The sequence below is a fragment of the Peromyscus maniculatus genome, chromosome 13 (genome assembly GCF_049852395.1).
Source record: "Peromyscus maniculatus bairdii isolate BWxNUB_F1_BW_parent chromosome 13, HU_Pman_BW_mat_3.1, whole genome shotgun sequence".
Lineage (NCBI taxonomy): Eukaryota > Metazoa > Chordata > Mammalia > Rodentia > Cricetidae > Peromyscus > Peromyscus maniculatus.
In genome coordinates this window covers 21,533,491-21,560,782 of record NC_134864.1, presented here as the reverse complement: position 1 = coordinate 21,560,782, position 27,292 = coordinate 21,533,491, and the positions used below count along the sequence as shown (strand labels likewise).

General features: G+C 44.4%; 1 protein-coding gene across 9 annotated transcripts in view; it reads right to left on the bottom strand.

Moving 5' to 3' along the window:
* Window positions 1-2,362: 2,362 nt before the first annotated feature.
* Window positions 2,363-27,292, bottom strand: part of Fer (FER tyrosine kinase) — a 368,133-nt gene continuing 343,203 nt past the window's right edge. For all 9 annotated transcript variants that reach the window (XM_076549751.1, XM_076549748.1, XM_016010068.3 and 6 more), the window contains 3 exons: window positions 10,513-10,667; window positions 5,555-5,677; window positions 2,363-4,503 (listed from right to left, as the gene is read on the bottom strand). In XM_076549751.1, coding sequence (XP_076405866.1) covers window positions 4,361-4,503; window positions 5,555-5,677; window positions 10,513-10,667 — 421 coding nt within the window. In that variant the 3' untranslated portion in view covers window positions 2,363-4,360. The remainder of the gene's footprint in view (window positions 4,504-5,554; window positions 5,678-10,512; window positions 10,668-27,292) is intronic.

Here is a 27,292-nt window from a genome sequence, read left to right as displayed (position 1 = left end):
CCGAGCACGTGGGACCAGTTTTACTGGGTGGGAAGATGGTGAGTGGAACATCTCCTCGCACAGTGTCATCTCTGGATGGGGTGCCAAGCGAGCAGCTCCTGCTGCAGGGAGTGGCACTGGGGTGGGCTCCTTTGCAGCTTTGGGGAGGGCTCCTTTGCAGCTTTGGGGTGGGCTCCTTTGCAGCTTTGGGGCTGCTGATCTGGTCTAGGTTTTATGGGAAGGGTTTGGCACCTGGCAGTTCCCTCGGGCTTCCAGGCTGCACTCTCAGTCCTCTCCACTTTCTCCACCTGCTCCAGGGAACTGGTTCTTTCCTGTTTTGCCTCCCTGCATGCTGCCTGGACAGCTCACTGGCACACCCACTGTGCCCCTGATCTTGGGCACTGTAGAGGGATTAAGAATGTCACAGCAGGGTGTTTTCCTACTGTCCTAGACTCTTCATGCCTGTCAGGATAGAGTGTGATTCTAAGGCTGGCCCTGAATTTAATCTTTGAATCAGCAGAGGACAGTGGGGTGGTTTATGGGGGTAAGGGTACATTTCTCAAACTGACTTAGGGAGATGATATATAGTGGACTATCTGTATTTGAACATGACTTTCAAAGGGACATTTAATGGGAGCTTAAGTCTGTATCAGTGACTCCTTGTGGGGTGATCTTGCTGGCTTTTAAATCAGGGTCTTTTTTCTTGTACAGAAATGAGTGGCATTCTGCATTCTCAGAAAAAGTACACAGTCAGAATTGATATCAAACTAATAAGCCCAGAAAAATATAAAGTAAAAATCTAATTAGAACTGTGATATTTATAGTAAATCAGTTAAAATGAGGTAATACTTTGATAGTAAACTCTCCTGCCAGTTTAATGATGGATCTTCATGTAAAATCTTCGATTCCATCTATTGAAGACAGTGACACACACAGGGAAATGTGTCTCTGCAGCTCTTTCTCAGTGGTGGTGCTTTTTTGTATGAGGGCTCTGATCTCCAAATAGGAAAGTCTGTCTCCCCGTGACAATCACATCTATTGACAAGAGCCATGGCGACTGCCAATGGTGTGACAAATGGAGTGTGCTGACGGGGAGAGGGCTCAGGCGGACAGTCCCTTTCAGATGTCACTCTTGCTTCAAGGACACAGAGCTGTACGACGGCGTACACAGCGTATCAGGATGATGTTCAGGTACACTTGTACAGCAACTGATAATCACAGGGATCAGGAAGTGTGCCCGAGACTCCTCTGACCGTGACACACAACACAGATCTGTGCTGCTGCAGCTGGGGTGCTCACTGCCTCCCCCCCCTCCCCAGTCCTGGCGCGTAGCACATATTGCAACTAAAATGCTTGCTTACCAACAGTCTTGGTAACAGCACTGTGGAGTTGGTCAGTGAAGCTAGCTAACAGAAATAGTGACTAAAAGGGAAACTAATACAATCTCAGCTCTAAGAAATTCTGTTTTCTAAACAACCCTGCCTGCAGCGGATACCATCTGTGAGATACCCACAAATGGTTCCAGGCTGTATGATGTCTGTGAGAAGGTGCCAGCTGTGACTGGGGAACTAACTCTACCGTCCCTGCTGTCTTGGAAAAAGGAGAAAGAATCACGTGGGACATCTCCCTGTGGACCTCGTAGCAGGAAGGGGCTGAAAGAAAGCCTCATAATCCCTTATGGTTTTCCTAAGAAAATGGCTTTGGGAAGAAGGCTTAGGTCACACAGGATACACAAGGACTTGGCAGAGAAATTTTCTCTCTCTGAAAAACAATGAACCACTCACTTCTCATGAAGGCTTCTTGTGATTCAAGGTAGGAAAATGCAGATGGGAAGTCAGACTGCTCAGGTTTGCCAGCCTCCCCTTCATGCCCAGATGGCTGAACTGAAGGAATGCTGAGTGTAGCTATGAGCAGGGCTACAAGTAACTCACGGATAACCCATTAGGGAAATAAAGATGTGTGACCACGTCCAAGTGCGGCCACACCAGCGGGAATTTTGGGTACCACCTGTTTACTATTATTACTTAACGAAACAAATCATAGAATTCTGTGCGTTTCTGCAGCCTCTGTTCCCTAAATCAACTTGCAAATCAGAACTGTATTTATATGTGCACTTTTTGGGTATGGATTAGCCTCCTAAAGTACATAATTCCAATAATTATCAGTGACAGAAGGGATGAATAAATTATGCTTCAAGCATAACAAAATTAACAGTAAGAATGTTTTTGCATAAGCTTTTCTTAATGCATGCGCCTATGTTAAATTTAATATTCTATACGACTGACATGATCCTGAAAGGCTCCCGATGAGTTAATCTTAAACTGTACCTCTGCCTGCTCTGGGACAAAGAATAAAATAGAATTTAAATGCTGCAGATGTCACGATGTTTTGAAAAGCCTTTTTAATTTAAGCAAAGAGTTTTGATGTGAATTGCAAATCCCAACAGCCGAGATGAGTGAAATTATCAATGCCATGTTCTCTTTAAAGCAGAATGCAAGGATTAAGCTTCGGGTCTTGTTCACAGAGTTAGAGCCAAGTCAGTCTCCTTTCCGTGGCCGGGAGTGTAGTTCTGAGAGGCTGTTCTTTCTTTCTCGTGGACAAAAATTGTATTATAGACAGATTCACTTGGAAACCCTGAAAAGGGAACGTCTTATCTCCGAGGGCCGGCAGATGCCTGGAGAGCAGCACAGCACCGAGTCTGAATTCTGGAGTCTGCACTTGGGTTTCCGTGGTGTGTGCCATGACATGGGAGCTAAGCTTGTGTGTGGTGTCTGACCTGCGGGAGTGCGGTGGGTGCCGATGACGGGGCTGCTCTGTGTGGGGCAGTGTACTGCTGTGGGCAGGCTCATACGCCCTTTTCTGTAGTCTGCACGTATGATCATTACATGCGTATAAAATGAGCAAGGAGGGTGGAATGACAGATACGAGCCATTCTTCTCTTTGGAGTCTGGTCTGTGCTCTACACACCCGGGAGGGCGGGACTTGCCGTCGTGAGCTCTTTAATACAGACTCAGTAGTCTCTAAAGCGATGGCGGTCTGGACCCAGGCCTGAGGACTTAGTGAAGGCTTCCGGGCCACATCTTCCCCTGAGTGAGACTATCCCCCAGACACACTGATCCTGAGACAACTGTGGATAGATCATGGGGAAGTTCCCTGCACACAGCTAAGATTCACTTCAACCAAATCTTAGACTGAACTGCCCTACACTTGATACACAGGAGACACCTTTAAAGATGTGTGTGCTTGCATATCCATGAGCTATCAGTAAGATTTCCGGGTACTGCCTTTAGATGAAAAGAGGAGATGGAAGTGTGGGTGCCCTAGGGTTTCTTCATTGACAGTTACTTGATTTCTCGTTCATCTATTTCATTCATAGCTACTGTGCACTTCAGTAGATGTATGTGGATGGGAGCCATGGTTCAGGAACTGGCACAAATGACGGTAATTCCATTCTGGGTTGTCCCCTAGGATGAAGGTACACGATTAAGGTCATGCTGTTCCTTCTGCCGACCTCAGGATCTCTCAGAAAGTCTCCTCTGGACTCCATGAGCTCCTGAGACATGTTCTGGGCTTCGTTAGGGAACTCAGACCACAGATACAGTGTATTGTAAAGGTGCAAGTCTGGAAGGCAAGCAGGCTGTTGTTTTCTTCCCCTGTCGGGCACTGGCTAGCTGCTATTCCCCCAGCCTGCCCTCCTGGTCACACACTTCTTGTCATCCCTGTCCTCTGCAGTGTCCTGCGGGAGCTGCTGCCTCCATTCTGTGTGCTCTCTGGGAATTTTCCAAGCACCATTTTCTGCAGCCTGGACTGAGGAGGTAAAAGACAAAATGGCAGGGGTGTGATGTTCTCCCCGGGCTTGTTCTGACAGGAAAGAAAAGAAAAACCCTAGGAGGTCCAAGTAATTCCCAATATATGATTATATTTATAGATACAATCTCGACTTGGCAGAGGAGAGAGCCAACTGTGGTGGGAACGCGTCCTGCGAGCATGCGCTACCAACGCTGTTGTTTATAGCACCAACTGAGGAGGGCCTGTGGCAGAAGACAGTAGCCCACGGGCTGTGCCTCAAGTAGAAAACCTTGGCGGAGCATGAGTGGTCCTAGGCATGAAAACATAGGCCTTTTATCTTCTCAGTTAGACCTGTGCTTTTCTCTTTACAGTGGCCTCACACGGTAGGGTTCTGTGGTTAGCTAATACGGCCCTGGGTAGGACTGTTTATTTCTTGAATAAATTTGCCTTTAACATATTTTTAAAGTGGAACGGACTTTTAAAAACCCGGTTAATAAAAAACATAACCTTCCAAGATGGCTGCAGTAAGGTGGTGTAAGGTCGGGGTGGCTGAGGACAGAGTCCTGCAGGTGGAGTCTGGCCCTGGCCGGCACTATGTGATTTTCTTCTTGATGGCAGTGAGCTCTTTGTGAAGGTCGCTGAACCGAGGGCGGTTCTCAGGCTTGTAATCCCAACACTTCATCATGATTTTAGAAATCTCCTCTGGACAGTTCTGTGGGGCTGACATCCGGTATCCTGAAGATTCAAGAGAAGAGGAGAGAGCTCAGAAGTGGGAGACACACTCACCCGGGGCATTGTGCTGCTTGTAAATGTTAGTGCCCTGTGCTGGGAGTGGGATACACACTAAAGGTCTCGGTCAGCGTCAGGAAACCCCCAGATGACAGCGTGCACCACTACAGAACCAGGGACGTTCGCGCTGCTCTGAGGATTGGCTTCCAGAAGGATCAGATGTAGAGAGTCTGGAGAAGGGGGTTTATACGCTCATTCGGCAGTGAGCTGAGAAAGAACCATTTCCATCCTTCACAGGCTGCTGCCTGTCAGCACTTGGGTCCTGTGCCAGGAGGTCTGTGTGCAAGGATGGAAGGCAGGCCACCCCCCCACTCGGGCTACCCAGGGCAGGCAGGGGCAGTCATCTGAACAGGACACTCCTCTCGTTGGAAGCTGTGTCCCACACAAGCATGCGCGGAGTATGACTGCCACCTAGTCCCTCTTGCCTCTCTCAGGAGTACCACAGCATCTCTCCAGATCACAGTATCTCTAAATTCCTTCTGGAAACTAGAAGCATTTCCACTTGAAGGGCTACAGGGACTCCTCTGGAATACACCGCCACTCTGAGGTGGTCTGCTGTCTTTCACCTCAGTGGGGCAAAGATACAATGAGGTTCTCTCTTTAAAGAGCTGAGAGCCCTGCAGATGGACCCAATCTTCACACACTGTGATACAGCAGGACTGGTATCCACACAGCTCACACTTAAGAACCATGCAATTATGTTACAAAACAAACGGCAAAAGAAGAGACTGTTTTAAATAAGTTCACGATTGTGTTGGCCACGTTCACAGATGTGTGAAGCTCCACATCACCTATGGCCCACGGGTGGGACGGGCTTACAAGAGTTTGCCTTTCTTCTGTAGGAGCCACAGCATCCATGGTACTGGGAAACAGACTCCTCTGACATTTTCCCTCTTTACCGCACTGTGACTCTTCCCTCCCAATCTGGAGTGCAGACGCACCCCAGGCACCGCTGTCCTGGCGGACGTGACCATGACACACCCAGGCCTCGGCTCACCTCTTTCCACCTGCTCCCGGGCCTGCTGGTTTGTCATTCCAGGGTATGGACAGACTCCTAGGCTGAAGGTCTCCCAGAGGAGGATGCCAAAGCTCCACACGTCACTTTCAGAGCTGTATCTCCCTGAAAGGGAGAAAATGGTCATAACCAGTGAGTCAGTGGGACAAGGTAATGGCTCTGGCTGAGTGTCAGCTACATGCTAGCATGCTGGGTCTCCAAAGGATTGCCAGAACTACATCCCGTTCTGGTACTTTTGTTAATTCCAAGCCTAGTAATGTTAAGAAGTAAATGGAGTCTTCAGGAGGCTAGTTTAATCAAGTGACTATAAAATGACTCTCCCCTCTCCCAATAACAAACATTCAGCCAGCATGCAGGCTTACTTCCCTGTGGTATCTGAAGGAGGCGGTTGGTTTATATATAAGAAAATATAAATTTGCACACATCAGTGCCTAGGAGATTAAATAAGCTGGTTTCCTACGGTCTGGTCTTCTGCCTGCATTGTTTTCTTCCCAGTAAAATTACAAACAAACTCAAAGCAATAAGGAAAGTTTCTGAACTTCGAGTTTTTTACTCATCACTGTTTACAGATATCCTTACATGCTTAAAGGTCTCATTTTCGCCACTGATAAGTTTCATTTGCAGAAAATACGTTTCTCTATGTGGTTTGAATAGAGTGGAAATTAACAGAGCTGGCTGATAAAAACAACTTCTTCAGATTACACGGTGCCTTGTTTTGTCAAGATATCTCGGTGCACCTGTTTTCCTGAGCCACAGGAGCTGAACTCTTAGGGTTTTTTTTTTTTTTTGGTAGCCTTCAGCAGAAGCACAGAGATAAAATCCTACCAAAGATGCCTTCTAGAGATGGATATGAAATCAGGAAGGGGCAGCAGAAACATCCCTCCCAGTCTCCAAGACAATATGCACTTCTGAGACTTGTCCAGCACACGGCATATGCATACTGTCATAACTAAATGCCACCTGCAGAAATGTTAAGGCCTTTTCTTTCTGCTTTTTGAGACAAGGCCACATGTAGCTTAGGCTTGTCATGTAGCCCAGGCTGGCCTTCAACTACCAATCTCCTGCCCCTACCTCTCTGTGCTGGGATTACAGGCATGTGTCACCATGCACAGCTTGAAGGTTCTTTGAATCATAGCATTTTCTATCCATCTGCTATCCCAGGATTTATAAATGCCACTCTGAGAAAATTGTCTTGTTCCTCTAAAAGAGAACGGCCTCTTCCCTTTCTTGAAGAAAGGAAAATGGTCAGAGTTTGCCTGCGATCGGAGGGACTCTCAATCTCAAGCACTCACTGATCATCAGCTCCAGCTGTGGAAATTAGCTTCCCACTACCGAGAAGGTCATTATGGACATTCCCTGTGCTGTTGGGTAGGAAAATTACTTTGTTTCTCTACACAGCAAGTCTTTTCATGAAACTTGTTCAGTGGCTAATGGTTGAGGCTAATTTGTAAAGAAGTTCAGTTCTGTAGACACATCTCTTATGCTGTAAAGCACTGTTTGGTAGAGATCAAGGAAGGTGCTCTGTATGTAAACAGATGACACTTCAGAAAGCCTACAGAACCTACCCGACCTTTGAACCTGATTTTGGAGGATCATTTTGACACCGCAGAGTAAATCAGGGCAGCATTTTGCTGCTCTTTTGCTGAGCTGACCCTCTCAGTACCCTTCTGGAGGAAAGGCACTACAATTTGCATAACCAGAGAGCAGGAGCCATCTTGCACAGGTCCTGTCCCTGACAACATAACATAAGAAAATGTTGTCTCCTTCTCATTCCAGAGGCTCAGGGGTTACAGCACGCTGAGAGGAGTTTCTGCTTAGTTACATTGTGAGCACCATCATCCCTAAACAATCAGGTGGGAAATGGTTAAGTTTTTAAATAATTTTTGAGATTATAATTACAGCATTTCTCCCTTCCGTTCCTCTACCCAAACCCCCTCACAAGCCCCTACAGACTCATGGCTTCTTTTTTTACCTAGTGTTATTGCATGCAGATATATCTATATCTGTGCATATACATCTATGTTCCTAAGTATGTACCTGTTCAGTATATTATTATGTTACGTGTATGTATGTTTTTAGGGCTGACCATTTCACACCGGACAATGAATTGATGTGCTCTTCCTGGGGAGGACCTCCTCTCCCACTCTCTGCTGGGAAAACTTGCAATAACTGATAAATAGGTGACTTTACTTCTTAGTTGGAGATGAGTATAGTACCATTCTTTATAAACCTAGTACTTCCGTGGAACACTGGACTGAAAGTGGAAGGATATAGTGTGATTACGCTATCATTTAGTCGCTGGGGAGTGTTACGGTTTAAGTGTGGGATGTCCCCTCTAGGCTCGTGTGTGATCCATTAGTCCCTGAGTGGCGGTGCTGTTTGGGAAGGTGATGAAGTAATGAAGCCTTGCTGGAGGAAGCAGGTCATCGTGGGCAGGTGTTGATGCTTTAGAGTCTGGCCCTACTTCCTGTTCTTTCTGTTTCCTGATGCAACGTGACTAGCCGGCTGCCTGCTGCCATGTCCTCCCTGACGTGAGAGACTCTGTCCTTCTAGAAATACGAGCCAGAAGGAAACTCCTCCCACCAGTTGCTGGTGTCAGGGTATCTTAGCCGAGCAAGGAGGAAGGCACTGGGCTAGATAATCACAAGTACAGGGCTGAGAAGTGTTCAAGGACAAGATGGGAGCGTGGAAAGGGGGTCAGGGGTGGGTGAGGGGCCCTTAACATTGCCTGATTCTTAAAAATGTTTTCTATTAAGTAACACAGCTTAATCCAACAGACCTAAGCCAGAGCTTCAAGGCGGCCCTTGGACAGAGGATCATTTTTTATCTCCCTGACCTCTTCATGAGAGATCTGGGCACCTTTTCAGCAGCCTGAGGCAAGAGTAAAGGAAGGGATCCGTGGAGAAGAAAGGGCTCCTGCATAGGAAGTCAGTGAAAACTTGAAGTATGACAAGAAATAAGGACTTTCATGAGATAACATCCCCCCCCCCCCCGCCCCCTGGTGCTTCAAAAGGCAAAACCACAAACACAAACACTGCAGGACTCTGGAGCCAGTGTAAGTCCGTGAGAGCTACCACGGCAATCGGGTGCCCCTGAGGCTGTCTGTCTGGGCACTTCCTCGTGGACTGGACAGTAACTACTACACCGTACTGTCGTTTACCTGTACAGTCCTCCTCCTCCTCACTCGACTGCGTCTTACAAAGTCTGTGTCAAAGGCAGCTAAAGAAATGTCCCTCAGTGTCAACCCGAAGGCTTCCTCCATGTCCTTTTCACTTAAAACACATCTGTCTGGTCCATGTATCTGGAGTCAGTCCTTAGGTTCCTAAATACTGTAGTGAGGTTAGTATTCACTAAAGCACACCGTCATCAAGAAGCAGATTTTTACTAGCTATGAGCACTTAGGCTCAAGAAGAAAATCTAGTCACAAAGTTTTTTTAACAAATGTTTTTATCTAAAGAAACACTCTGTACAAATCCAAGTGTTACAGCCTCATCTTTCACCCTGTGATTTTCCTTTACTAACATAGCCCATGAGGAATAGTGCCCACCTCAGAAGAATGTTGTGGGAAATGACAGGGATTCCACTGAACCCCAGGTTGGTCTACAATGACTAGAAAGCTCACAAAAGCCCCTCTTGCTGGCATGAGGCACCTGACTCAGCCTGACAAGTTTCTAAGCCAATTACACTCAAATCTTTACCTAGAAAGAAATTTGGTGGTTCCTCAAGAAGTTAAACTAGTTTATACTCACATAATGGGCTATTGGGTACAGAAAACACCATTGTATGAAGTTCACCACCAACCACGACAGACACACAGACAATTGTGTGGTAACATGGACCGACTCCCATGTGTTGTCTTCTGCCCTCCACATGTTCACCATGGCATGTGTGCCCTTCTCACAAGAGAGATACGTAAAATTTTTCAGTGGACAAATAAATAAAAAATCCTTGATCTTATAAAAGATGATACCCACCTCTCTCTTTGCTCAAGATTGATCTAAGCTCCAGAGAAGAGGCTGAGAGCAGGCTCCTGAAGAGCGAGAAACTGAAGACTTGACTGACACTATTTACTTTAGATGAGATGACTGGACCAATTATAAGACATTCAGACTAATAGTCCTGACCCCCAGCAACACCTGACGTATAGTCAAGTATCCATGTACAATATGAAGTAGTCTCAAGAATGATGTCTGTGGTGATATATTGTGTACCCTAATAAAGCTTGTCTGAGGATCAGAGGACAGAGCTAGCCACTAGATTAGACATAGAGGCCAGACAGTGGTGGCACCCATCCTTAATCCTATCACTTGGGAGGCAGAGATCCATCTGGATCTCTGTGAGTTCAAGGCCACACTGGAAATAGAGCCAGGCAGTGGTGGCACACACTTTTAATCCCAGTACTGGGAAGCACACAAGCCTTTAATCCCAGGAAGTGAAGACAGGGCGGAGAAAGGTATATAAGGCATGAGAAAACAGGAACTAAAGAAGTTCAGCTGAGACCCTCAGGGTGAGGACTCAGAGGCTTTCAGTCTGAGTATTTGTGGAAACAGGATCAGCTGAGAAGCTGGCGAGGTGAAGTTGGCTGTGGCTTGCTCTGCTTCTCTGATCTTCCAGCTTTCACCCCAATATCTGGTACCAGGTTTTTTATTAAAAGACTAAGAGTCGAACAACAGATGTCTAATATGAAGGTAATCATTCTCTGGACACTAGGAATTCTCAGATGTCTAGTCACGCTCGTTGACTATTTTAACTGAGCAATCTCACATGTCTGAACACTTAGTCTGTGACTAAGGGCAAGGGAAGAACATTTACACTTGATCGGCGTTGCCCTTCAAGTAGTTCCAGCCTGGATTCTGCTCTGCCCCAACCAAGCCTCTGAGTGCTTTGTGCTGATGCAGGCCACTTTTACTACCAAAAGGAAAAACAGGGTCCATTCATACCGTAATTAAGAGCTTCTGGTGCTGTCCATTTAATGGGAATCTGCTTTAAGCCAGAGGATGAATATATTCCGCCATCTTCTTGCCGAGACATTCCAAAATCACTGATTTTCAGAATATTATTTTCACCTACCAGGCAGTTTCTTGCAGCCAGGTCCCTGGGTTATAACAAGATACAGAGAACACCCATTAAAACCAGCTGAAAGCCGCTTTCACATTTATGACTTCCACACTTTGCATTTTCACATCTGCAGTGTATTTATAATGAGGTTAAGAATGTTTGTGATTTACCAGGCTTCCCATCAATTCTGTCATAGGTAAAAATCACCCAGGAGAACATTTGCATATGGAGCAGGCCACATGCTAGTTTTCTCAGCACCAGCTAGATTTCCATTTAAATAGAAAAACCCAGCTTCTCCCTTAAAAGAGAAAGTCACCGAGGAGAGGCTAAGAGAGTTTGACATTGTTTCTATGTTGACTAGCTCCCCCAGGGCAGCACTGCCCAAGAGCTGCTGGGATAATGGACTGTTATCTGCACTCCACAAAAGTGACTCGGTCACGTGTGCTGCTGGATCCGTGCAGTGGCTAGTGTGGCTAAAGTAGTGGTATGTGGCAGCAGAAAAAGGCTGTCTCCAGAGCTTCCCAAAGAAGGAGAAAAGGCTGAGGGGGTGAGGAAGTGGGCAAACTCTTCTTCTGCACCCAGGACAGACAAAAGTACAGGGTGACTTGGGTCTCTCTTTCCCTCCTTGTTCTGCTCATGCTTCATCATGGCCTGGATTGTAGTTAACAGAGTGGGATGCCTTCCCTAAGTCCAGTGAGGAAGGAGTGCATGCGGATACCAGATCCATAGATAAAGAAAGTCATGAGTGCGGGTATCACCATATGATGGGAGTTATGCTGTACAGATATAAACATATGTAAAGGGACGGACTCACAAGAGGGAATCCAAGGCTAGATAGGCTTGTAGGAAGGCCTCTTAGATAACTGGTATTTAATCAAAGACCTGAAGGAAGGACATGTGTCAGTCATGTGTGGCAGAGCTGGTTTCCTCCTAACATCCCTTTCTTCCACTTTAGTAAAAGAACCCGGAGTTTAGCTGAATGTTTTGCCATATGGTTTAAACATGAAGCAGTTAGGTGTGGCTGTGCTGTAGGCACTGGCCAATGAAACAGCAGCATAAGAATTCGCTAGTGTCCAAGCACTTGTTCTGAAAGCAAGGAGATGGACTGTAGCTCTCTCTCCCTCCCTTCTGCTAGCCTGAACACGGACATGGAGGAAGGCGTGAACAGAGAGGACCTTGCACAAAGAGGAACCATGGCAACCAGGAGCCTGGATACTTAGGAGTTCTGGGGAGTTGATAGGCATGTTCTGTGCTTGGATTTGTTAGATATGAGAATTCTTATGCTATTTAAGTGGTTTTCACTTCTTAACTTGTCTGTGTATGTGGTTATAAGCAGTAAACGCACTGGTAAACTTGGATTTAGATACTTTGAGTGCTCTATCAAATGTCTCAGGCCAAGTCACGAGAGAGATCTAAGAGAGAGCTATAGCTTTCAGATGGCATTTGAAGGTATGGGATTGGAAAATGCACACACCGCCAGTGTAGAGAGATGGAAGGTGGCATTCAAAGATGAGGCACCATGCACACTGGGGTCTAGGGAAGGGGCAAAGAAAGTCGTCTGTGGCGGCACAGAGGGAGCCCTACCTCCGTGTTAAGTGAAGCCAGCATGTCATGGAGGAGCACCAATCCATGAGCTACTGTGGAGAATACAAGGTCAGATTGTGAGCTGGCCACTGCCAGCATGGGCTAGGGCGACTTCAGAGAAGTGGTGGCCACAGTAAAAGCATGACCACAGTGGACAAGGAGAGGGAGAGAGAGAAGCTGAGACCTCTGCTGAGCACATTTTCTGTAAAGAGACAGAAGGGCTTCAGCACTAAGGGATACCCCCACCTGGTCCAAAGCAGAAGCCAGTGTGTGTGTGTGTGTGTGTGTGTGTGTGTGTGTGTGTGTGTGTAGGTTGGGTTATGATGGAAGGAAAAGTGACATCATGGATGTGAGCTCTTTAAAAGCACAGATGACCCCTGCCACCTCTTGCAATCTCAGTTTCGATTCCTGATGTTCAGACACGTATGTGGTACACAGCAGGTACTCAGAAACACTTCATGAATGGATACCATCTGATAGAAATGGTCCAGGCGGAAGGCATCCATTCTGGTTTTTAATTGAAATTATTTTCTCCTGAATAAATAGTTGGTTTCCTTTTTTCAACTGGTTCTTATATATTTGTCTTTTGGAACACAAAAATAAGAATTAATTTTTGGAAGTCTTGAATCATATTTAAAGGTATCTTTTGAAATGCAGTCTCACTAGGCCCTGGCTGGCTTTGAACTCATTTTGATCCTCCTGTCCCAGCATCCCCAGGTCAGTGATCCCAGGCATCTACTATCATGCCAGGTAAGTCTAATTTGTATCTTTAGCAACAGACACAAACATCCCACTGGTGATGCTGTTTCCTAACAGTGTTCAATTAACCTTACAATTATGATCAGAGAAATAATATTTTCCCTTTTTTAGCAGGGAACTTGGCTGGTTGTCCCTACAGCCATTCACAAAGAAACGTGAAGCACTTTGCTTTGCTGATTGGCTGGGACTAGTTTTATTCATTGGGTCAAGACTCACAATGGAGAGCCATGGAGGAGGCCCAAGTTAAAAACTGAATCTGACTCACCGCCCAGCTTTTCAATGTGGCAGCTCACCATGCACTCCCACGGGGGGAATTTACTGCCAAAATAAGTGACAGTGAATGGCTGCTTTATAATTCACTTCATCTGTAGTAGCTACCCATGTTGTCTTGGGAACTCCAGGTCTTACCCGTGGTTGGCCATAATACATCCCGGTTCCACTACCTATTTGTGCAGCCTTGTCAAACTTGGCCACATTTTCCTTATCTAACAAATATGATGCAGCAGGGTTAGGAGGGGCAATGCTTATAAAGTAGCAGCCATATAGGAAACACAGCAGCAACGTCCAATAAGCTACCGTTGTTATTTTCCTTGTTTATGGGTTAGTAGTGTTGCTGTTACAAGAAGCCCTGGAACCACATATGGAGATCATTTTGCCAAGCAGGTCAATATCAGAGTATGTCATGATCACAGAGGAAAAGGGGCAGCCCCTGAAGCAGGGCTGTAAGACAGTCTTGCCGAGATCTAATCAATAATGTCTACACGCTTTCACATGGTTGACATTCTCTTGAATTACTGAAAGAATAAAAACATTGACTCTCTCATCTGGGTGCAGACCTGGTTCATCTGGTTTTGGGGTGACATTGCGGGCACATCATAGCTGCAACACTTTCTGGCTGTACTGTAACATGGCATACAAAGCAGGATCCAGAAAGGGGCTGGCACTTAGATACTAACCAGGTTCAAATCAGGTCATGTGATATCACTGCATTGGATTTCATGACTCCCCTCCTTCCCCTTTACCCTCTGGGGATGAGGAAGACATTTTTCTAGTACCTTTCTAAGTGTCACCAGATACAAATCTGTTGTTAGTAACAGGAGATGGTCTGTTGGCGATTTCTGAAAGGCTGTGGCTATATTTAGTTCAGAGGATCTACTTCTAATGTTTTCTTGTTGTTGTTTTTTAAAGCTTTTTTTTTTTGTTTGTTTTGAAGAGGACAAACAACTGGATCCAGACAGTTTTCAATGAAAACCCACATCTTGTGGCTTTGGTTCTATCACAGCAGTAAACCCATAATGCATCTGCCCGCTGATTATACTAAAGCGTGCAGGTGAGCTAGGCAAACAAACACCAAGATTTCTCCAGGTTGGTGCATATGGATTCCAGAGTGCGATAAAAACTTGGGGAGGCAACACAGGAGTTGCCGCTCCCTTCTGCTGCTCTGCGCTTCTTTGGCAGCTTCCCCCAAAGCAGGCACAGAGTAGGCACCTGAACTAGCAACAGCAATTCCAACAGAAGCTCCGTCCTTCTAACTCGAGAAACCTACAAGATGATACCTACAAGCCAGAGTGTTGGGAAAATGAGTGAAGAACCAGAGGAGAGGCTCACCTGATTCATGTGTGAGCAAGCATGCTTCACATGAACCATGTGTGAGTACACATGCCTCAGTTGAAGCCCTGAGTTATTGTGTTGTGGGACATACCCACACTCACTTCAGCTAAGGCTAATGGACCTGGCTGCCTTAACAGCAATCAAAGGCAGAATTTTAGACTGGACTAAACAACGTTTTGTGGCAATAATTTTGTTCTGTAGCATTCTATATGGCAGAGACTTCGAGTGTACACACTCACAGTATCAAGACTCAATTCAGATTGCTTAATGGTCATTTTTTTTTTTTAAGAGATGGGGTTTCTGTGTAGCCCTGGCTGTTCTGGAACTCACTCTGTAGACCAGGCTGGCCTTGAGCTCAGAGATCTGCCTGCCTCCTGAGTGCTGGGATTAAAGGCATGCACCATCACTGACTGGCCAATAGTCAAAACTTCTAAGTGTGAGCAGGGTTGTAATTCATTTGGTGGCATGTAAAAACTGCAAGCTATGAATGAACCTAAGAAACCTTTAGGTTCATTCAACAGCACCCTACCCAGGGTCAAGTGACTGATTCTATCTTCTAAAGGTCAAGGGGAAATAAATTCAACAAATACCAATCCTGTGACAACCAGAAATTACAACCAGAGAGAAAAACACACTTGCATGGAAAGGCAGGAATTCTTAGCAGAAATTCAGAAATATTTAAAAAACAGAAATATTACAACTTGAACATACAATATCTGAAAACAAACCCAAACCCAAGGCTTGACAGGTCAGGAGTGACTAGTCACAGGATTCAATACACTCCAGATAAACAAACGCAGAGCAGCTGATCTGGAGAAAACAGGAAAATGTGGACAGGGTTTCAGCGAATTGCAAGATAACAACCAAAGCGTATAAGTAGAGAGAGAGGAATGACAAAATAATATCTAACGGTCAAAAACATGTAAGTAGATAAACAATAATGAAGCAGAAAATTTATTTGAAGAAATATGTGTACATATTCAACAATGTTTGTGATATCCTACGAGATGAACTCCATACCTGGCACATTATTAGGCCAAGAACTTGGGGCTAGACAGGTCATAGGATAGCCAAATCCTAACCATTTATCACCTTGCTCAGAAATTAGTACATCTTTCAGTCCTCAGCAGAGTTGTCTTTTTGTAGTAGATGGCAATCAACATGAAGACCCACAACTGGCCAGGGTACAGAGAAAAAGAGATTGCGGAATGCTCAGGCCCAAATGGAACATCTTTATCATACCCCTCCCCGCCAAACCTCAGGATCATTGGAGAGAGAAGTAGAAAGAGTGTAAATCCAGAGGCAGTGAACGACTACACGAAACAGTGCCCTCTGGACACAGGAGGACAGCTGCACACATGAGCTCACAGCAGTTATGACAAAATGCACAAGACCTCCGAAAGTTATAGACATTGAGATGGTGTACATAAAATGAGATTTCTTAAAAACACAACTTGCCATAATCAACATTTGAAAATCTCAATAACTTTATTCCTGCCAATAAAAATCAACTTGGTTTCAAAACTTTCCCCAAATTATGCTCCAATGGTTCCATTAGTAATTTCTATCTCATGGAAGAAATAACATTAGCCTAACTTTGGAAAAATATAGAAGATCATTGCCTAAATCATTTTATGGGGACAACAAAACTTGAACATAACATCCAATGTTATAAAAAATTTCCCACCTGAACATACAAAGCCAGATATTATATATCCCCAAATCTTTGCAAAACAAATGTAACTAATCACAGACCCACACACAATATCATCCATAACCAAGTAGGGATTATCCTCACAATGCAAGGGTTGGTTGACTATTTGAGTGTAATCAAATGTGACTAGGTTAACAGACTCCGGCAGGGAAAGTGATGATTCCTTCTGATAACGAAGCTGCAGTGAACCAAACTCTACATTCACTTAGGATAAAATGGTCAGCAAAATAAAAATATTATCCAAGCTAATAAGGGGCTGAAGAGAAAACCAATCTGCTAATGTCAGGTTAAAGGGTAATGGATCAAATGAGTACTGCTTCTACTAAAAAACATATTTTCTTTTAAGTAAGACATAAAAACAAAAGCAAAAAGGGCTAACTTTTGGAAACTAATAAAACCATCTCTATTCATAGATATGTTTTTCTTTAAACATAGAAAACCTCTGGTAACTTCTATGACAGCAGCTTTAAGCAATAAACTAATTTAGCAAGATTTTCAGATTAAAGTATTCCATGCTAGCAACATAAAAGCCACCCACAGCTTTTCACACAAAAACATCGTGATGGATGGAGACTACATCCTGCTGTAGTCTGCTGTAAACGTAGCAAATGACAGTGGACACAAACTCGTGAACTGTCTCTTAGAGCAAACCAGAAACAGTGGGCAAGGAGGGGTGTCTCAGGAAGTACAGGTGGCATTGGGAACCCACTTTGTTCCTGTCTATAGCAGAGCCCATCACTTTCACCCAAGAGGAGACATCACAGCTGTTGGGGATGTACCCAAGTCCCTCCCTTCCATGGGAAGGTGGTGGAGAACCGCGGCTGGACAGGACGACTTCTGGTTGGAGAAGCACAACTGCAAACTCCATGTATTCTTTTCTATTCTTAGAAAACCGCATTCTTGCTGGGTAGGGGTGGTGCGCACCTTTAATCCCAGAACTCAGGAGGCAGGCGGTCTCTGGGGGTTCGAGGCCAGTCTGCTCTACAAAATGAGTTCCAGGACAGCCAGAGCTGTTACACAGAGAAACCCTGTCTTGAGAAACAAAACAAGAAAACCACATTCTTGAGCAGATAAGAAATGAAGATAGATGCTGAAAAAGTATCAGAATCAAACACATAACTGCTAACTTATCCCACAAGGGCAGACGGGCCTGCCCTGGCATTGGCTACTGTCGTTAATCTGGGTGGCACAAAGCTTTAGGAAATGGGTTCTTTTTTTTGTAGAGGCAGAGAAAACTCCCTGTCAGTGTGAGCTGTTTCCACCATCTGTGCACTGCTCTGTGAAAGGAAATACTGACTCTCTAGAGGTTATCTCTGGCATAAGGTTTAAACAAACCCTGATTTATGGTTAAACCCCTTAACAGTCTAGTCCAGATGAAGAGGGGGAAGTATTAAAAGGCACTGGTGAGGAGAAAATGTTTAAATCCCTTTAGTTCACAGATATGCCAGATTTCAAAGGATAATACCACAGAAGTATTTTAAGCACATGTGCTAGAGGCCGGTGGCTATGGGAGGCTCCAATGCACAGCCCTGTGAGGGCCATCTCCCCAGGTCACTTGGTATACATGGCAAGGACTGCTATTCCTAAAAGATACCTGGAAAGGCCCCTTCTGAGAGCGTAGGGAGAAACAGAACTTACTTTCCTAGGTAACAAAACCACAAATATCAGAATCAAGTACACAGTGTTAATCATTCACTAACACAACAGAATTTAAAATGCTACCCAGAGCAGCACTGAAAAAAGTGAATGGTGTCATGGCAGCCATTTATTTAGTGCTTTGTAACTTGCCAGGTACCTCTGTCAACATGCAACTTCATCCACATGATGCTACATGTTAAACTCATTTTATAGACATTCCCCCCAAACAATGATTTACTGGTAGGACTTCTGGACTAGGAACTTGGAGAGTGGACATCTCATCCAGTGTTTTCCTTAATAAGCTGTTTAAGCTTCTCTGTTACACATTATTTCCCTGGACTTTGGAGATGAAAGCACCATTCTTTTCTGAGCATGAAGACTGCTGTATAGTGTAAATTAATTTTACAATTCTTTTGCACAACATCTAGGCAGGTACGAGAGCCAAGTATTTTATGATGGTTGATGGAAAGAACATAACATGGTGATCCAACATTATTTTGAAATTGGTGTGTAATCCAGCAGTCACGGCAGTAAAACAGAACTGCATTTCGATGTATGTAAGACATGCCATCTCAGCTGCTGCCCCATCCTCTCACGGAAGATGGCAGCGAGAGCCTGACAGTCCATTGGCCTGGACCAGGTTAGAGACACTGGGGTGTCACCACCACACAGAAGCAGCAAACAGAAATGAGGAAGAGGTTTCCTGGTGACCAGTGCAGGAAGTATCACAATCTAGTGAGTGCCAGTCACTTGGGAGAGGCTGAGTGGCAAGAATGCCAGTCCCCATGGCAAACAGCCACACTCACCCAGGAGTCCAGCTGTCACGAAGCAAGCATCCTATTCCGTAACTGGGGTATGAGATCAAGGAGACAGCCTGCTTCGCTCTGTAACACTGGCCGCAAACACCTGCTACGTGTCAATTATGACACCAGGACATCGACCCATGACTCCTAATTCTAACAATTCTCAGAAGCACAGATCTCATTACCCAGATAAAGAAACTGAGGGTCTGAGATGACATCATTTCCCCAAGATCACATAACTGGTTAAGTGGCTGTGTACGGAATCCTGTGCTCCAAAGCTCACTCTTGTGGTTTTCCATGGTCCTACATCTCTTGGTTTCTTCTGGTCATGTGCCTTCCTGCCCTCCATTAGGATTTCTCCAGGCTCACCTTCAGCACTGTAGCAGCCTGCTGGCGGGCGCCCCTGCTTGCACATTGCCTCCATTCTTGCCTCTTGGTGTGGACCCAGCTTAGCTCTTTCTACCCAACCCTCACAGCCTTCCCTCTTAGTCCGTCTCCATTCCTCATGTCACTTCCGCTACGCAGAAACACCTTCTGCCAGAGTCCTGCAGTGGATACACCATGCTGGGACTCAGGGAGGCGACTTTTCACTATCCTTCTTCTCCGCTATTAAGCTCTGTCCAGACTTTAAGTCCTGTAGTTCCTCCTTTTACCCCAACTCCATTCACTGGAGGCTCCACTTCTTGGTACAGACCCAGGGTCCTCCTCCCCCTTTCTGTTTCTAGAGACTCATTCTTTGTCCTACTGCATCATCCACTCCCTAGGGATGCTGAGTCCCTAGTTTTTCCTCACAGCCTCTCTCAGCCTTTCCTCCATGCCCACGTCCATTCCTTACCTGCCTACCTGACCGGCAACACCACCCTCTGCCAGGGGTTTACAACCTCTACACGTGCCTCGGCTCCAGAGGGAAAGAGCTCCCAAACAATGGAACATCCACCCAATCTAGGCAAGACCAGATAGCAAAATCCAAAAACATCTCAATCATCCTAACTACAGATGCCTAGACCATAGGGCCAAACCAAAACATGAACAGCCAAGACACGATGGTTCCACCAGAACCCAGTAACCCTCCTACCGTGAACCCTGGGAAGTGCTGTATAGCGGAAGCTCTAAGACAAGGACTTCAAAGTAACAATTATGAGTATGTTGAAGGAGCTTAGAGAGGATATGAACAAACCACTTAAGACCATGAAAACACAAATAGTTCAATGAAATAATGAAGACAGTTCAAGACATGAAAGTAAAAATGAAATCACTACAGAAAACCAAAACTGAAATAAAACTGGAAATGAGAAATTTAGAAAATCAAAAACCTCGGAGGTTAACCTGTCCAGGAGCAGAAGACATGGAAGAGAGAGCTTTAGTGTTGGAAACAAGTAGAAGAAAAGGATACCTCGGTCATAGAAAACACTACATCTAAAAAACATCCAGCAAACCTAGGACAGTATGAAAAGACCAAATCTACAAATAATGGGGATACAGAAAGGAGAAGAAACCCAGGCCAAAAGCAAACAGCTTTAACAAAATCATAGAGAAAAATATCTCCAACCTAAAGAACAAGATGCCTATCAAAGTTCAAGAAGCATACAGAACACCAAATAGACAAGAGCAAAAAAATTCCCCATGATACATAATAACCAAAACACTAAATGTACACAACAAAGAAAAATAATAAAAGCCACAAGGGAAAAAGACCAAGTAATATATAAAGGCAGACCCATTAGGATAACCTGACTCTTCAATGGAGACTGAAAGCCAAAAGGGCCTGGACAGATGTTCAGTCAACCATGAGAGAACACAGACACCAGCCAGTCCAGACTACTAGACCCAACAAACCATTCCATGATAAAAATAAAATCTAAGCAATGTGTATCCTTTGGTCTTTCAATGAAATTTACTTTTGCCAACTTGGAGGTCACAGTTATATAAAGTGTTGAAAAGGCTTAAGGTGGACAAAGTGATTTTATGTTGCCTAAAGGATTTCCAAGAATTAGGAAAATTAATGACATCCAAACTACAAGGTAAAATACGCTGAATTCATGGTAGTATTGCACACAAGTGCAGGGCTACAGAGGCCGACTACGCAGCCACCACGGTGGCCTGGCAGATTTGGGAATAACTCCCTACATGAGAACTCAGTAGGAATATGGAATACCAAATCATTGAAACTATCAGCTAGCATTAGGTTATTATTTAAAGGTGATGATATGTTAAGTAAAGCAATCAAGGTACATTTTCAAGGAGACTTCTATTCTTGTGACCTTATTTTGGAATATATGTTCACAAGTCTGATATTATAGATGCACGACACAAGACAACCTAGAATAGACTATGAAGCTAGATGATGAGAGAAAGAACTCATTTCTGGTTATGTGTTTTGGGAATTCAAGAAGGAAACACTGAGTCGTCTCTATTGGTTTGTAGGCTCTAAGAACACCGAATACCATGGTTTATTTGATATACACTAGAACCAAAATGTACATACTTCCAATTTACTTTGTATTATTTCCATCAACCATACAATCATAGAATTTAATCTCTATGTACACAAAACAAGGTGTGAACACATCAACAGATGTAGCAGGAATCTTAAAAGTTCTTATTAATAAAATCAAACCCGAGGCCAGTTATTGGGGTCAATGCTGGTAGATCAGAGAGACAGAACAAGCCACAGCTATCTCACCTTGCCAGTTCCTCAGCTGGTCCTGTTTCCTCAGACTGGAAGCCTCTGAGTCCTCATCCAGAATGAATCTCAGCTGAACTGTGTTGCTCCAAAGCCTGAAAGCTTAACCAGCCAAACTCTTCTAGTTTCTGATCCTCACGCCTTATATATCTTTCTGCTTTCTACCACCACTCCCTGGGATTAAAGGCTGGCTTTCTGGGATTAAAGGCATGTGTCACCATGCCTGGCTGTTTCCAATGTGGCCTTGAACTCACAGAGATCCAGAGGGATTTCTGTCTCTGGAATGCTAGGATTAAAGGTGTGAGTGCCACCATTTTCTAGCCTTTGTATCTAGTGGCTGTCTGTTCTCTGACCCTAGATAAATTTATTAGAGTACACAATATTTTGGGGAACACAATATCACCACAAACAGATTCCCCTTTACTAGCGTGCCAGGGCCTTTGCTATACATTGCTCACCAAGATAACCTAATTCATTCTTTCAAGGAGTTTGCTTCTGTAAGAGAAAGCAACATGACTGCATACATTACAACCCTAGAAGTTACACATTTGGAGGTAATGTTGACAGGAAGACCCTTAAAGAAAGGTACACTATGGGAACGATGGCCAAAGTGATTTGTAAAGAATGTGACGAGAGCAGTATTTCAAGGTTCTGGAGTAGAAATGCCAGGGGACCTTGTAGCTTTCACTTTTGTCTTCCTGAACACACAGATACCACACAGTGAAGTCTGGGGTGTGCGTGTGCGTGTGCGTGTGCGTGTGCGTGTGTGTGTGTGTGTGTGTGAATGATCCCTAACATGCAGACAGCACGAAGGCTCCAGGCAGCTGAATAAGCCTTTATTATACTCTCCAGTCCAAAGGGGCCATGTTGACCCTAAGGAGAACAGGAAAAAATATTCAGCTAGGCCTAGCTAAGTTGTTGTCCCCAATTAGCAGAATAATAAGCAATGAAAAGTCACTGTGATGAACTGCTGTGTTCTGGGGTGACATGTCACATGGTAATAAAGAATGAGGACATCTGCTAATTAGTAGCAACAAGAACTACAGCTCAGCAGTAACAGGCATGGTAGAGAGGGCAGTCAGCAATACCACCCCTCAGGAGGGGCCTTACTTCTTTCTCAGCCTCACTAACACAAGGGGCTCGGACACCTTCCAATGGCGCCATACTTGTTTTCTTATCTGCTTTCATTATGGGGTACCAACCCAAACTGGTCCTCTCTCAAGGCTTTCTTTGCACTAAAATCTGCCAGCTCTTTAAGCGTACGTTTTTCTGGACATACTGGCTGAAGCAGCTCGGTCCCAGCAAGCCTGCCTCACAATCTTCCAGCACCTCCTAATGTGTGGCACAAAGAAAAAGAGAATATGGTAAGTGTTTACACTTACCAGAGTGAAGCTAGTTAATTTAGAAATAAACCCCTTAGAGGGAACTCTGGAGAATTTTGTTATCGGATGAAAACATATCACAATAAGGGATATAAAAACAACCCAAGTCATCAATAAATGTTAACTATGGTGTGCATATAGTTGGTAGCAAAAACAGAAAAACAAATTTATAATTATTTCATAAAGTGATTTAAAGTTTTCAGGGGGCAGGGACCAAGAAATAAACCGAGTGCATTCCTTCAAAAACTTGCAGTTATTTGCTAGGCAAGGCAGGGAATGAAAACAGACAGGAGTTCTGTTCCTCGTCTGTGAGCTGGTGAAGGAAGCACCATGACATAGTACACAAAAGAAGAGTTATTCAAGGACATGCTCCTTCCAGTGTGAGGAGGGACTCTGAAACAGGACAAGAGCGGAGAAGCAAGAACCAGGAGCAAACCAGTGGACAGATAGTCCTGCCCAGACCACTGGCTGACTTAAGAAAATGGAGACAGTTCTGCGCTAGATGATCTCAACAGCAGGAATGTGGAAGGCGTTATGGACTATGATGAACATGTCAAGCTTGTTACCCTAGTCACACAGAAGAGACAAAATTGGTACAGATTGTGGCAATACTGCTTTCAGACAACAGAATTTGAGGAAACAGAATCAATTGAAATAAAAGGTTTCTAAAACATGCAATTCACTGCAAAAGATATGCTAATGAGTTTAAGTACAAATGCAGCAGAGTGAGAACGAGACCCAGGCGCATTTGCAGGAAGGGAAACAGGGAAGCAGTGCAGTCGTTGCATGCATGCAATGCATATGGTTGCTTCCCGAGGGGGCACACACAGGCCATGGAATTGCTATGTCGGCAACAGCACAGGGATGAGGACAGTCTCAGGAGCAGACAGCATTGACCAGAGGCTTGCTTAGAAGCAAACAGCAACTCAAACAACAGCAGTGATGAAGGAACATGGAGGCCCCTTTGAGTACGTTAACAATAAAATCACTAATGGAAGAGAGGGCCATTCAAATTCGGTCAGTGTTGAAACAATTATATAATTATAGAACCACACTACACCAGTGTGTCGTCTGATTATTCAACAGGCAGCAGCAGCAGCATTTTGAGTGGAAGTTCGGTCTACTTCAGTGCTCAGCTTATGTGAAACAAGGGCCTTCGGGACCAGGCTCCGGGGAGCGAATGTGTCTTTGAGAAAGAATGGGAGAGAGTTCTAGCCTTTTCAGCTATAACCTCAGAACCAATTATCTTTGGAAGGCTAACTTGCTTGGGTTTAATGCAGTGTAGATACACTGTGACTGACTGAATACAAGGACAAGCCAAGCAACTGGTATGCAGCTAAGGCCCTGGCTTTATTGCAGAGTGCTTCTGTAACCCATTCTGTTAGCTACACAGCATATGCAAATATTACCACACTACCACAACATTATTGTCTAATACCATATTAGGCATCTGGAATAGGATGCAGAGGTTTTCCTTAAATTCAGAGCCACATTTATGAAAGGATGTAAAAAAAAATTTAAATATTAACTGGAGTTAACATTTGAAAATAATTCATTGGTTAAAATAAAAATTAATTATATACACCCAAACTTTATTCTTTCTTCTGATAATGGAAGTAGATGCTTATTTTTATTCTATCATCTCTCTAAAAATCATCTTCCAAAAAAACAACAAAGACATCCACCTATGGTAACTAGTAATAACTCAGGAAGAGGAGTAATGCTTTTGTTTTTCATGAAAATGAAAGACTTCCTATTCCTAAGGTACTGTGACAAAGAAAAACCCCAAACTCAAAAGAATCACTCTTGCTAAAAAGTGAAAAGCAACAGTTGGGTGTATACAGCCCATAGTGTTGAAGAGTCCCAGCTGATAACGAAATATTTCAGTTAGTATGCTCATGACTGCTGTGGACTGATGTGTCTCCTACCCATGTATAAACGCTGACTTCTGAGCCCCCTACTGTGACAGTATTAGGAGGATAGTCTTTGAGACACAATTGGGTCACAACTGTGGAACCCTCATGAATAGTCAGTGCCCTTACAGACAGGGGAGCTAGTTTCTTCTTCTCTCTGCTCTCTACCTGAGAAGATGGCTACTTGGAAAGCAGGAAGTGGGTCCTCCCAGAGAGCAGACTTGCTGGACACCTTAATACTCACCTTCTAAATGTGAGAAATTAATTTCTGTGGTTTGTAAACCACCCAAGTCCGTGTTCTTTGTTTCTGGCAGCCCAAACTAAGTCAGTGATTATGAAAAACAAGACAATTCTGGAAAAAGTCACAAACGAAGCAAGAAGACATGAAATATATGGGGGACAGGACATATATGGAAAGAGGAAGTGTTAAAAAAAATGCTGGGGTGTAGGCCGGGCGGTGGTGGCACATGCCTTTAATCCCAGCACTCAGGAGGCAGAGCCAGGTAGGTCTCTGTGAGTTCGAGGCCAGCCTGGGCTACCAAGTGAGTTCCAGGACAGGCACCAAAACTGTAAAGAGAAACCCTGTCTCGAAAAAAACCAATAAAATAAAATAAAAAATGCTGGAGTGTAGTTCAGAGAGAGTGGAGTGATAGTAATCAGAATGTATTATGTAAATGTATAAAACCGTCAAAGAATAAATTTAATAAAAGCTTTAACAACTATGGGTCTAAGCTATACAGCAGACAAGGGCAGAATTCTCACCAACAGGACATGACAGTGAGGGTAAGATCCCAGACCCAGCAGGAGTCCCTGGGCTTGCAATATGCAGAGGGATGCATCAGTTCTAAAAGGGAAGCCCTTGAGTGGCTTACCTGCTCCAGGGAAAAAAATCAGTCTTGCAGAAAAGATAACACAGAGGGCCCAGCTGAGGGTGTGAGGGGGGGGGGGGGCAAAGGGCACTTCCTGCTTGAGAAGAACTTCCTGGCCTTAGTATTTCAAACAGTTAACCAGAGAAGCAGCCTACAGACATGAAGCAGAAGGCTGCAACTAAGCGAACAGTTAATCCCTCATAAACAATAGTGCTGAAGCAGAACTCAGGCTCAGTCAGCATCATGAACACTAGGTAACTGCTCCTATTAGAGACTTACAACTTAGGTCATCTTTATCTGTGCATTTGCTGTTTGGTGCTTATGAGTTACAGACATCCCAAAGTCTCTAGTAGACCCCAAAGAGACAGAAATTGAAAACATCAGTATGCACATAACGCAAGGATAAAATAAGAGACCTTCATGGGGTTTGCCCAGCTTCCACAGATGGTCTTTTATCAGTTTGAGCCCACGCCTAAATTCAGGTACTGCAGGCTTATTTTTATTAGTAGTTTAAACTCAGTGTATTCAGAAAAAATCTCAGTGCTTTTACCACAACTGGTCTGCTCACAAACATTTCTCTCTGCTTTCCTCTATGGTGACAGTCTGGTTACAAAGACACTTTCAGAGGCGTGTGGTGTGGATCAAGAGCTACCAACCTCTGTCTACACTGGCATTTTAAACTGAGGTAACCTTCAAGGCGACAGAGATGAGTATAGACTGTCAAGACACAGAGATGGTGGGGAGGATAGCTTAAGCCAGGACTGTGTTGAATTCATTTCATACAGAGAAGCAAGACTGAGCAGCTCCGGTCACGACGAGCTGAATGAGAGAAGGATTTTGTGCAGTGGCTGGTACTGTGCCTAGCAAGTTTCGATTGCGTATTTCCAGAAGAGCTCTCGTCTCTTGAAACATTTACAGAAAATGTTGGAAATTATCATGCACACGATGTTCCTTTAACTGGAGTTATTTAGATCCCAAAATAGAAAGGAGGGGAAAGGGGACTGAACCAGTTATGTTAATACCCAGTGGGCTCACGAATTCCTTGCCTGTCATTTGACTCTTCTCCTTCTCTTCCCATCGAGAAACGGAACCTGAATGTCTGAAAGGCACTTTACAGCTCCACCGCTAACCTTTAATTTTAGGGGAAGAGTCTACCCAGGATGCCTTACTTCCAGTTTATCACATGTGACAGTAATAAGTGTCGATTCCATCCCAACTAATCATTAAATGTTTGACTTGTGACAGAAAGATGTCATTCCTCCATCTCTTCCTTCTCGTGCTGGAATAGAGAGAAAATACTCACCCCTTTTGTCACATTAACAACCACCATGAGAAAACAGAAAGGCAGGGGAACTAAAAGAAGCCAACGGGCTGTTAAGGTGCAGATGGTCTGCTCTGTGGATTACTGTAACAGGTACTTCTGTGCAGAGCCAGGATCAAGGGAATAGTGGGTCAGGGGGAAAAGAAGCCTGGGCTACTCACTGTCTCTAGCCCAGGCCTCTCATTCACAATTTTGACCTTCAAATGCCACTGTATCTAAGTAGAAGTGTCACTTTCAACAAAGTTCATTTCAGCCATAATCCTTGCATTGCACTTTGGGAACGAGGACACTATGGACAGGTTTTAGAATCTCACTAGTGTTGACTAGACTGCCAACTACGCACTCACTTCTTGACAATTATTCTCCATCTTTTCCTTGACATCTT